Consider the following 12,780-nt stretch of genomic DNA (forward strand, 5'->3'; position numbering starts at 1 on the left):
CTAAACTACTACTTCCTTTGTGCAAGAGGAAAATAACATTTTTTGGAAGGTAATGAGACAAATCTCTTATATTCAAGAGACTCTTCTGGTGGTACTGTGGTTGCGGGCTGCTGGGGTTTATGAATTCCTAGTAGGGACAGAGTCTTTTTAAAAAGTGTTACGTAAGTTGGATTTTAGATAACTTAAAAAAATTTATATCTATACAAAAAACATCAAGGTGACAGAAGATCATCTTATGGTTTTCAAGATACATGTGTAATTTTTGGAAGAATGAGTCTATTTTAAAAAGGAGTGGAACAAGAGGGAAAGGTTCACAACGAAAAATTGAGAAAGTAGTGCAGTAGCAGCTACATGACTTGCTGAAGCTGGGAAAAATACAATCTTAATTAACATAGATCTTAATTCTGTAAATTGTTCCCTGTATATTGACTCCATATGGAGTAGCTTACTGTACTTAGCATTTTCATTAACTGGAATGAATTTAAGTGTTAGTTTTTTTCTTTCTATATGGCTAAATGATTGACTAGCATGGATGTGCAGTTAAACCTTTATCTTTTATGTGTTTATTTGTGAGTTTGCATACATTTAGCAGTCCTATATGTGATGCAGAGTTCTATATGACTACACATTTTTGCAGAGCTGGAGCCATAGTTCTTATAACTGATTCTCCTAAGAAATGGTTCAGGGGCAGGAACTCTGTTTATGAAATGTAAAAATGGTAGATGGCATATATGGACCAGAAATGCCTTTTTAAAAAAAAAAAAAAAGATAAAACCACAGTAATTTTAGAGTGATCTGTGTGTATGTGCCAGAATTTCCCACAATCATAGAAGTGGGTACTTCAGCTTAAAATCTGTTTTCTTCACTCAGTATTTAGCAGGAAAACTAGTGAAAAATGAAATAATCTTTATAAGCAGTCATGGCTGAGAATTCAACAGATTCAGTGGGCATAAGACACACTGTGTGTTCTTCTCATTATACTGTAATATTTAGCTAGTTTTAGACTTACATGGGTGTTTTATAATATTTTCAGTTGGAAGAAGCTGAAAGATTTGCCAAAACCGTTGTTGATCTTGGGGACAAAACATCAGAGTTCAAAGCAAAAGGCTACTTGGCACTGGGATTGACCTACAGTCTGCAGGCTACTGATGGTAAGATAGTAATAAATATTCACATTTGGAAATTCCCTTCTTATCTAAAAAAAGGTTACCTAGGAGAATTCTAGACTAAAAATTAAAGCTTCTGTGCACAACCATTATTTTCAGTCAATGTATTAAAACTTATTCAGTGAGCATGTGGAATATGTCTCTTGAACTTGCGGATCACTGATTAAATATATCCTTTTTAGCATCTTTGCGAGGGATGCAGGAGGTCTTGCAGAGAAAGGCTCTTCTTGCATTTCAGAGGTGAGTGGGTGTTAATCTTTTCATTTCACTCTGCTATATGTAGTGAAAAGCTTTTATTATGTGTTAAAAAGAGAGACTTGTAAAAGATTGTGTAATGAGGATTTCACCTCTGGGAGTCTCCCTTCGCAAGTACAAATGTATTTCTTTAGCATTTACTTCATGTTCTGTCAGAAATATCTGAATTGATTTCTAAGGATTTCCTTTTATTTCATTTTAAAGACATTTGTGCTGCTCTCTAGTACAAAATATTTGCTCAAAGGAGTATTCTGTTCTGATCTAGAAGGGAAAATCATGTGATGCAAGGTTCCAAGTCATGCTTCCACGTGAGTATGTTTCTAGAAAAGTTGGTTGCTGCTCAGATTGTACAGCAGGTTTTCAAACTTGCCTTTATGGAGACAGCAATAATTGAGGCTCTGCAACTGTGTATAAGGGGTGAAATGCAGGCAGTAAGGTAGGGGGAAAGAAATCTCTTTTATCCAGAGATTCAACAGCGTGGGCTTTGACAGCACAAATGCCTGATCTTCCAAGTGCCTCACACAGAAGTAGCGCTGTTGCGCATGACTGTAGTTCATTCTCAAGGGTTTGTACCTGCAAACGAAATGACGATAAACAAGTGAACGGGAACATCTTCACCCTAATTGTCAAAGAAACAAATCTGGATGGCAAAGCTGGCAGGAGTGCTCTAGCGTCTAAATACATCTCTTTTTGTGTTTATATAACCTTGAAAACCGTACTGCCGTGAGATAGGCCTGCATGTCTCGGGAAAACTGGTTTGTTTGTTAATGTGGATATGAAGTCTCAGATTTTTGTTAGTAATTTTATATTTGAGGGGATACGGTTGAAATAGTGTTTTACAGGTAACTTGAGTGAGGCTGGTATGTACTGGTCCTTCTGTTTTATGTCTTATCTTAACCATTCCTCTGTATGTAAATGCATTTTAACATGTCTTTGCTCTTTCTGTTCCTTAATGGTTTTACTAGTTCTTTTATTACTTCAGCATTCTTTTCTCCATGTTGGAACTGAACTAACTCCTGGTTTATACCTCAGTTCCTCACTCATCTCTCTTACTGCTGACTTAATCATCACTATTTCAGAAATACTATCCGAACCATTTCTTGCCATTTCTATCCATTTGCTACTGTTGAGCTTTCAATAATGAGTTGCTTTCTTCTGCTGATTCTTGGATATAGCAAGGGATGAAATGAACCCCAGCCTGAAGCCTCCAGTTCAGTGCTTGCTGATTCTACTCTCCAGTTTAGAATATATTCTTAGAATATATTATTAAAATATATGATTCCCAAAATTCTGAGTCATTTCCTACTATCAATCTGTCTGGAAAATTGCCATTTTCTGAGGGTTGAGGTTGTGCAGTGTTTTGACAACCTGTATATATGAGGATGCTTTTATAGGTAGCATACTGCTTATTGTGGTAATATTTTATTAGATTGCTCTAGAAGAAGAGCAGTTTAAGTTAGAAGAGAAAAAACAATATGCAGTACGTTAGGAGAACTGTTTTTCAAATGATATTCAGCTTCTTATTACTGTGAAATTACTCTTTCACACACTCTATTCATGTCTTGTTCCGTGGTTGTGTGTTATGTCATCTTTCACCCAGGAACATTTCTGTTTCATTCTCTGCAGCTGAGCAATGAGTCTCTTGATACGTTCTTAACTGTTCAGTTTTGAAGACTTCCTAGCAGCAAATAGTGCCAGCTGAAATGTGAAAGTGTATCTAGCATCTCTTCAGTGAACCACTACAGCTGTCCTTCAGCTCTATAGGTTGAGTGGAACTTCAGTTTTGTATTGATAAGGAGCACTGAAATATTTGTGCTAACTGACAGAATATAGACTTATACACAAGATCTTGGGAACGTGAGAATTAATTTCATCTGCTTTCTCTACATCTTTCATGATGCTTTGGGATTTTCTGTGTTCTTTTGTTTTTCCCCACTTGGTTCAACCTCCTAGAAACAAAGTTTTTGTATTTTTAAGTGCATGTTCCAGGGTATTGATGTTAGATTATGTGTTCATCCTTTCTTCTGGCTTTTCTCAGCATGAACTTGTACACAGGCTTTTAATTCAAGTATCTTTTGGAGGTTTTAGTAACGTGCAGGGTGTATGTTTTGAAAACTCTAGTGAATTGTTAGTATTGCTGTTAGTGATACTGCTAATATGAGTAGCTTGGACTCCACACAGGAGAGTTTCTGCATCTCAGAAATCCCATAGCTACCTTCTAAGAGAAGGGAAAAAGTGTATTTTGCAAGGTGATTGTTCTGCATGTTAGCACGTTTCCCTGCTTGCTTTCATAGAGACACTCACACTGGATAGATCAGCTGTACTAGAAATACACTTCAGTGTGGTTGATAATATTACTGCTTCCCTATCAATGCTATCAGTGTTATCATGCTTTGTGTCATTATGCTTCCTTGCATTGATAACACTACGTATAGGATGTTACCGAAAACTTGTTACCACAGAGAGTGCGTTATGCTCAGCATACCAGAGTTACGCCCTTTTTCTCTTCTCACACCTTCAAAATAAACATTTTCCAGGAGGTAGAAGCTGAAAGTTCCATTCAGCTCCTACACAGTTTATAAAGCAAGCAGCTGTACTGGACTCAGTATTTTGATGTGCCAAGTTTTTTTTGTTTGGGGATTTTTTGTGAATTTTTAATCCTAGAAGACCAAATCCTGAAGTAATAGAAGTCAAATATATTTTGGACTCTTGCCTATGTCACATTTCAAGGCTAACAGTTTGTGATAGTGGGCATTTACAAAGGTGCTTGTTGCCATTTTCGCATGGTGCTGAGGGCATACTTGTGTCACTAACTTTTTATTATTTTTATTTTGGAAGACTTTCAGTGCTTTTCCCCGGGGTTGGTGTGAATTGATGTTTCACAGAACTCACCAAATGGTTGCTAGATAGTAACAGCTTTACTCTTTCACTAGCTGAAGCTTGAGTGGCTGGAGAAGTACTCTTTGAATTAAAAACTCTTGATTTTGGTTAGTCTTGCTTAATTTGTGAACTAAAATTAAAAAAAAAAAGGCCTGATCCTGGACCCTGTTAGGCTTTATATTTGACTCTAATCTCAAATTTAGAGGTATAGTTAACAAAATATGAAACTGTCCTCTAATAATTCAGACTGCTTTGATACCTGTTGAGTGTAGCTGCTAAACTAATGGAACTGTCTCTTTGGACTTGGGAAGAAAGAAATGCAGAAGTCAGAAGCAGAAGGTTCCTTTTGCGGTTGTAATGGCTTAAAAGTTAGTTTTGTTTCTCCCTCTCAATGGAGACGACTCATTAGATGTTCTTAAGACGTTTATTACACATCCTATTTCTAAATCAGCCTCCTTTGAAAGAATGCAAATTTAAGTAGAAAAAATAGTTCCAGGCTTGCTGCCCTGTATTTACTACGCATCATTTTGGAGTATGGCCATAATTTTTTTTGTCTTTATGCTCAAGCATATATCTTCCCCCTGCCCAAGCCATATCTTGCAGTAGACAGATTGTATTGCAGGGGAAAACAGTAGGGTGTATTACAAGAACATGTTATGTAGGATAAGTGTCAAAATGAAGAAGACATAAGTGTGTGCATTTGGCAAAAACATTAAAAACAAAATTTCAGAAAATGGTGGGAATTTTTTTTCTTTGTTTTAGTAATTGGGGTTACTTGCAACAGCAGTAGTTACAAATATTTTGAGAGTGAATAATCACAGAACCCTGCTGCTATTGGGCAGCTCAACATTTTTGTGGACAAAAAGTTAGATTTATAAAACAGTCATCAACATAAACTTCTTCATCTGAACTTCAAACACAAGCTCATGGTGAGACAGACCTTATGCTGCCTTTTACTATAATGCTGTAATAAAGAAGCCATCCAGCCTAGATTTCTTTTCGTTGCTACGTAGCCAGGTGCTCTGCTCTCAGAGCAGCTCAAAACCAAGGAGTGACTGGCTTCTGAGGCCATTTAGTGTGCTGGACTGAGAATGTGCTTAAACTTTGGGAGTCTGAAGGAAGAACAAAACTCTGATCTAATTTGCTGCTGCTCTTCCTGTTTGAGTTCTGTGCTTTAGAACCATCCTGGTCAGGGTCGGTGCCATTGCTTCGGTACTTCTCATGCAGATGACATAATTCTTCCCTTTGAAGACATGTTGTTTGGGGGGATTTTTTAGGTTTTGGGGATTTTTTTAGTTTTTTTTTCCTTTCTTTTTCTGTAAGAAGCTCTGTTTAATGATTTTTTTATTATAACTCTCTAATGGCCCAAAGTGCTTCCTTTAAATCAGGGATGATATATGAAATAGGAGCATACTTGTAGTGAAGAAATCTAAATATGGATACATGAATATATCTGCATTTGTGTGTGTGTCTAACATGTATTAATGGGAAAGAAATCACTGGTTTTTGTTTTGTTTCTTTGTTTTTAAGGGCTCACAGTTTGTCTCCTACGGATCATCTGGCAGCATTTTACTTGTCACTGCAGCTTGCAATATCCAGACAGGTTAGTTGTGGTTTAAAAGTGCAGCCTCACACTGTCATATGAAGATTAGAATTTGTAGCTATTGATGGATATGGATGAAGATTTCTTTAATAAAAACCTGTTTTTTCTTGTGTATCTATATGAAAAAAAAAACCCACCTGAAATATTCTTTCTGAACACCTTTGGTCTTGTATGCTTCTCTAGAGTTCTGCAGTATGTCCAGCTCTAGGATCAGAGATAACACATAATCATTCAGTTTATTTGTTTCAGCATTTATATTGCTGAACATTTATGTCGTTATGTGGAATGTGGGACTCTTGAATCTAGTCTTTAGTGATCCTGACAGTGCTTAAATCTTGCGAGTCTGCTAAAATCCATGCCTTTTTTTGATGCTTGAAGGACGTTTGATTATTGTGAACAAAATTACAAAATTCTGTTTAAAAAAACTGGAAAGTATATTAAAGCTGTGAAACAGATCAGAGCTCAATCCAACTTGTACAGCTCTTAGGTTTAAGGGATTTGGGATTCTGCCACGTATGCCATGAATTTGGATAATGTGAAGCTACTTTGTATATGTCACAGTGAGCCTTTTCCTGTGTCGTGTTTTTTTTAGGAAGTAGCTCTGAGAACGGTAGTTTACATGCTCTAGATGACTACTTCTCATTGCTAATGAGTAGCAAAGACATTGGACTATGTAACACTACCGTGGCATGAACTGTAGCTTTAATAGCACAAACTGTTTTTCGGTAGCAGTCTGTGACTCTGTACTTCTGAATTCCAAACTTCTCGTGTTGCTTAATTACATTTCCTGGTTTCAACACTTAGTCTACTTACTTTGAGCAAAAGCACATGCAGCTGAGCAGATAATGAAATCCCATATGAATAAAACTTACTGTTGCAGTCTAGCTGTAGATGTTAGTTTATGTATTACAATTAAAATACTTTGAAAATTATATAGAAATAAAATTAATTGTTGAAAAAGAATAGCAAGTGAATATTTTAAAGGGCTTAAGAGAACTGGGTTTTTTTTTAATATGTTAACTATAGAGCGTCAGGTCCATTTTAAACTTTTGAGTAGTGTCTTACAGGAGTCTGTAGAAATTCTGTATGTTATCCAGGTGAATATTTGGAAAAATTTATGGATGTGCAATCAAGTAATAGGCAATTTTTCTAATAGCGGTGCTTTCTTTTCTGCTATTTTTTTAATCAGATACCAGAAGCTTTGGGTTATGTTCGTCAGGCTCTGCAGCTACAAGGAGATGATGCCAACTCTCTTCATCTCCTTGCACTCTTGCTATCAGCCCAGAAGCACTATCATGATGCTTTGAATATCATTGATATGGCCTTGAGTGAATATCCAGAAAATTTTATGTGAGTGAATGTCATGTTTGCTTTCTACGCTTTCTCTCATATTTATTTTTCTTAGATTCTCATCTCATTCATCTCAAGAGTGGATGGATTTGAAGATTGTTGGGTTTTTTTCCAACAGTCTTCCCTCCTGCCCATTTAATGCAAGTCTGCTTTTTATTGAAGGCTTGTTAAATAGCAAATAAGAGTTTGGTTTTGGAAGAGAGGCTAGAACTGGATGGTTGATCTTGCTTTGTTTTTTCTACAGACACTTTATTTAGATAATTTCTCCCTGTTGCATGCTTTAGAGTATTTTTCTATCTTCTGGTTTTATGCAGTATTCTAAAAAGCATTAACAGGAATTTACCATTGGCTAGGATAGATTTCTCCCATCCCACAGATAACTATGCATATTGTATGGAATCTGTTCTGTAAAGTGCATCATAACATAGAATCTCCTCTTTTGCTTGTATAATAACTGGTCATCTGAAGTTGGCTGATGGATAATTAAAGTGAACAAGATAGATGACAACTGACATATCAGTTACCTAATTCTATATGCTATTATTGTTAAAACCAGATATGTTCAAAGCAGTGTGATCTGTCATTGTCTGTCCCTTGTTTCATCTTCTGCCACTTAGTGGCAATGTAAATGACAAAGAAGAAACTACTGTATCTCTCAGAATAATAAAAATCTAGAAGTAGTATTTCTGAAACTGCAGTACTCCCTATTGTAATACGAGAACAAAGGATCATTCAGTAAAATGTTTAAAATTCCTCTTGTGACTCAGATTTTCAAATATGTTTAATGGCCTTTCCATCCTTGCTTATAACTGCATCTTGTGGTTAAACATGTTGCCTGAGTTGTTTTTAAAAGTACTTGTCTTTCTATTGATGTATGTAAGTATATTAATCATATGGGTCGTAATAGTAGTTCTGAATTGTTATTCCTGTTGCATAATAAAAACACCATGGTGGGCCCAGACCTGTTTAACATTTTCATCAATGATTTGGACAAGGGGATAGAGTGCACCCTTAGTAAGTTTGCACATGACTCCAAGCTGGGTGGAAGCGCTGATCTGCTTGAGAGTAAGGAGGCTCTGCAGAGGGATCTAGACAGGCTGGATCGCTGGGCCAGGGCCAATCACATGAATTTCAAAAAGGCCAAATGCCGGGTCCTGCCCTTTGGCCACAACAACTGCCGACAGCACTACTGGCTTGGGGAGAAGTAGCTGGAGAGCTGCCAGGCAGAGGGACCTGGGGGTGTTGACAGACAGCCGGCTGAACATGAGCCAGCAGTGTGCCCAGGGGGACAAGAAGGCCAACGGCATCCTGGCCTGGATCAGGAATGGTGGTGTCAGCAGCAGCAGGTGCCCCTGGACTCAGCTTTACCTCGAGTACTGTGTCCAGTTTTAGGCCCCTCACTACAAGAGCGACACTGAGGTGCTGGAAAGGGTACAGAGGTGGGCTGCCGAGCTAGGGAAGGATTTGGAGGAATGGCTGAGGGATCTGGGGCTGTTTATCCTGGAGAAGAGGAGGCTGAGGGGAGACCTTATCGCTCTCTACAACTACCTGAAAGGAGGCTGTAGCAAGGCGGGTGTTGGTCTGTTCTCCCTAGTGGTGAGTGATGGGATGAGGGGAAATGGCCTTAAGTTGCACCAGGGGAGGTTCTGGTTGGATATTAGGAAGAATTTCTGTACTGGAAGTGTTGTCAGGCATGGGAACAGGCTGCCCGGGGGAGTGGTTGAGTCTCCACCCCTGGAGGTGTTTAAGAGAAGGGTAGATGTTGTGCTGAGGGACATGGTTTAGTGGTGTTGATGTGGCTAGGACAAAAGTTGGACTTGATGACATTGAAGGTCTCTTAGGGTCGAAAGTGTTCTGCGATTCCACAGGATACTATGTTACAACCTACTGGTACAGATCAGATAATTTGAGAGGAATTTGTTGGCAGTAGGAATCACCAGCAGATGTGGCAACAAATTGCTGAAGAATTCGAAGTGAAATACAGCTATATTTATCCCTAGAAAATCTTTTCGAGTCTTGTTTTTAGTGCTGTCAACTTACTTCTGCTTCCCTGAGATGTCAAGGATATGATTGAGATTCCTTGTATGCTCTCTGCAATTGATACTGACAGCCAGACAGACACATCTGGTCAATAATATGAATTTGGATTGATTCCTTCATGTAACTAAGTTATTTTTGCATTTATCAGCAAAACCTTAAGTTTGCAGTCTGTTCCTGCACGCCCTGTCTGGTGCTCCTGAAATGGTTGACAGTGTGTATGTGCTTATATATAAAATATAAACCACAAATGCTTGGTATGTCATTGATTCAATTTTCATATTCTGCAACTTTGGTAAACAATACAGTACTTCTTAGCAGTCTTGGGTTCCTAAAAAGCTTGCTAATTTTTAGGAATTCTGAAACATTTGCTTATTCGTCTATGGTACTTAATTGGCCTTTGTAAACACATCAAATACCATTATGTTTTATGTTTTATCTTTAAGTTATAGCTACAATCCTAGTAAGCTAGCTAGTACAAGAGTTTCTTTGATATTCTCTGTATTTCTGTTAGAATCTGTTAACCTTATGCAAAATGATACTTCCGTGACTTTGCAGCTTAATAAATCTCTACTTGGGAAATACCGAAGTAAAATATAGGGCTTGTGATTTATGTTATTTCTTGTATCTTTTATGATTATTCTAATCTGCATACCTCTATGGTGTTATTGCATTGCTTCACTGAGTGCTTTCCTGCCCTGTTAACAGCTGTATCTTGTTTTTGTTTTGCTTTTCTTTGAAAAGAATCTTAAATTTGAGAAGTTTATAATACTACATATTTGTAAAATGCCAGAGGTTGCAAGGAAGTCACAGAATACTCTGTGAGTCATGCTGAGAAATGGATATTTTCCAGCATTCCTCTGTTTTAATCAATTAGTAAATATGTTGTCTGTCAGTTTTTAACATTTGAAAGTCTGTGTTCCTAGAATTCATATTCAGTAGTTGAGATGTACAGCAAGCATACCTAAGCAAGACACTTAAATTAATGTTAACCTTCCTGCACTATAAAGCTAGAAAGTTGCTGAACGAACATGACCAGTCAGATAATGATTTTGTTCTGTGCGTCTCTAGGTCGGTAAGTAGACAGAAGTTCCTCAGAACCCAAGATTTCTGTCCCGTCATTATCTAAAGGGGTGGAAGGATTGAGCAAATACCACATTTTGCTGTTAGGAGCAAGGTATAGCTTTTTCTTTGAATAGAGAGTTGATTGTTCTTCATTTTTTTTGTTACTTTGGCAGCATAAATGTGCAATCTGCTCTGAAACTTTAGGGGTGTTGGCAAAACTACGGGTGATAATCTAAGAAACCTCTAAAAGTGAAATAGGTATGTAGTAATGCTTTCCAGAAATACTCAAAATGCAAGATATTTGCTGAATATCTATCGCACTCTCAGTTCAAACTTTTTGTAAGCTTAAAAGGCTAGATTGTAACCACTCTACTTATAAACAAGTTAGCTGTGTTTTTCAGAGTGATACAATCAATCTACGTTTCAATGCTAGCTAACCTCTGAAGCCTCTCGAAATCTGAGAGTGCTTTGATCCAGGGTCAAAAAGATCTGTAGGGCCTAAGATTACGGAAAAGATTTTAAATACCCTGATTTGGTGACATGGGTGGGAGTAAGGTGCCAACACCAAAATAATCTGAGTAATTAATCTCAGTCAGATCCTACTGCATTTGAATTTATTTGAAGTTGCACTGTTTTTTCCCCCACAGTTATTTAGACAATTTATCCTGGTAGTAGAAATGTGAAGTTCAGTTCTCCTCCAGCTTGACAGGATTTGAACCTACAGATGATACAGCTCAGAGCCCCAACCATCAAACTATGTGGGAGACTGGGTGAGATGATCCATTTCCCTTGAAACAGAAGCAGGGGCATGTTGCCCTGAGTGCAGAGAGTAGGCAGGAAGGAGCCACAATGTATCCTAAATTACATAGAGTACTTAACTGTGAGGGAGGCTTAGCTGCTTGGGTTTTCCTTGAATTTTATTTATTTTAGTCCAATGATTGCCTACTCTGAATGTATAAGCAGTCCCAGACGTGTTCATTACAGTCTGAAGGTGTATTCAAGGTGATGCAGGGTAACGGTGGTTGTGTTGCATTGGTTCATACTGGGCTTGTGTTTCCTGTGCAATACATGTAATACTGTTCTGTGTGCCGTTACCCAAGGAGCCTTCTTTACAAACTCCTTCCCGTGACTCTCTCCTCTCTTTTTATGTACTTGTTATGAGGAATCTATATTGTAGTGGTCTTTTGAATTATATGAAATCTTGAAACAACACTTCTGTCTGTTTCTACGTCAAAAGTAGATTCTCAGTCAAGGGAGAGAGAATTAGATTTCTCAGTGAAATACTTGTGATACTGTTTTCTTCATCTTAGCTGCTTGATGTTCCCTCATTATTTCAAGTGTTGGGGCACTTAAAGACAAATACAGTGCCTGAAACTGGTGTAATTGGGCAAAATAAATAATAGATATTAATTGCTAATTTTATACTGAAAACTGAACTGCAGTGGATAACAGCTGACAAGATTTTAAAGTAGCAGAAGTAGGGAGCAGCAGATGGTTTATTTGAGGAGTGCAAGCATGTTATTTTAATGTTAAGTACACTCAAAAAAGAAAGACATATGGTAACAGGTTTGAAGACAACTGAAGACTAAGTTCACAGTTTAAACATTTACATTTGTTGAAGTGCAATAGAAATTTTTTTTCTTCCAAGAATATTTCACAGAAGCATCAGGCCAAAATGTCATTCCTCTGAAAACTATTAAATCCTTTCCTTCCTAACCCCTGTAGCTCTTTTGAGCTACAGTAGATTTTGCAGAATCGCAGAGCCTTCTAGTATCCCTCTTGGTCCATTGATTACAGAATTCTTTCCTCTGGGAGTTGTCGGGGTGGGCATAACAGAAGAGCTGATTGGTACATGCCGTGTATGATGATACATACACTGGTGTTTTGTGGGACGGGGGTGTATTTATCAAGTAAAGGGAATAGACTACACTATTCCGTTTTCCCAAGACTGACTGTAGATACACTGTAGTGTATTGTGCTGGTTAAACATGATTTTTTTTTTTCCTTGATAAATGCAGCACTGGGAGTTACTTGAGGAAAGGACTCTAATATATGACTGGACAAAAAGTAGTGATCTGCTAGGCTTGCCAAAGTCATGTCTTTCAGGTTGGTGTATGCATTCTTATCAACATCTGACTACATGCTTTTTCAAATCCATTCTATCTTGATCCTGTCTGGCTTGGGTGTTAAATGAATTTGTTCTAAGAAATTATTTTTCTGTAAGTCATGAGAGACAGTATCGGTTGCTTTTGTTTTTTCTTTTCGTGCTGGGCTGCATTAAAAACGACATTGTTGATACCTGGATTCTATATTGCTTTATATAACAAATTGGTCACTGGCCTCAGGGTCTTAGCCCTGAATTATATTTGCTAGGCTGTAGATTCTTCTTTGAAACTTGATTGAAAGGATCCCAGTTTGGGTCAT

At 37.7% G+C, this 12,780-nt stretch overlaps 1 protein-coding gene across 1 annotated transcript in view; it reads left to right on the forward strand.

Moving 5' to 3' along the window:
- TTC7B (tetratricopeptide repeat domain 7B) overlaps positions 1 to 12,780 on the forward strand; it is a gene marked incomplete at its 5' end in the record, with an annotated part of 83,524 nt that overhangs the window by 11,685 nt on the left and 59,059 nt on the right. The window contains 4 exons of the mRNA XM_009875491.1: positions 1,034 to 1,151; positions 1,349 to 1,406; positions 5,832 to 5,904; positions 7,094 to 7,254. Of these exons, the coding sequence (XP_009873793.1) occupies positions 1,034 to 1,151; positions 1,349 to 1,406; positions 5,832 to 5,904; positions 7,094 to 7,254 (410 nt within the window). The remainder of the gene's footprint in view (positions 1 to 1,033; positions 1,152 to 1,348; positions 1,407 to 5,831; positions 5,905 to 7,093; positions 7,255 to 12,780) is intronic.

This window comes from Apaloderma vittatum, unplaced genomic scaffold (assembly GCF_000703405.1).
Source record: "Apaloderma vittatum isolate BGI_N311 unplaced genomic scaffold, ASM70340v1 scaffold8178, whole genome shotgun sequence".
NCBI lineage: Eukaryota > Metazoa > Chordata > Aves > Trogoniformes > Trogonidae > Apaloderma > Apaloderma vittatum.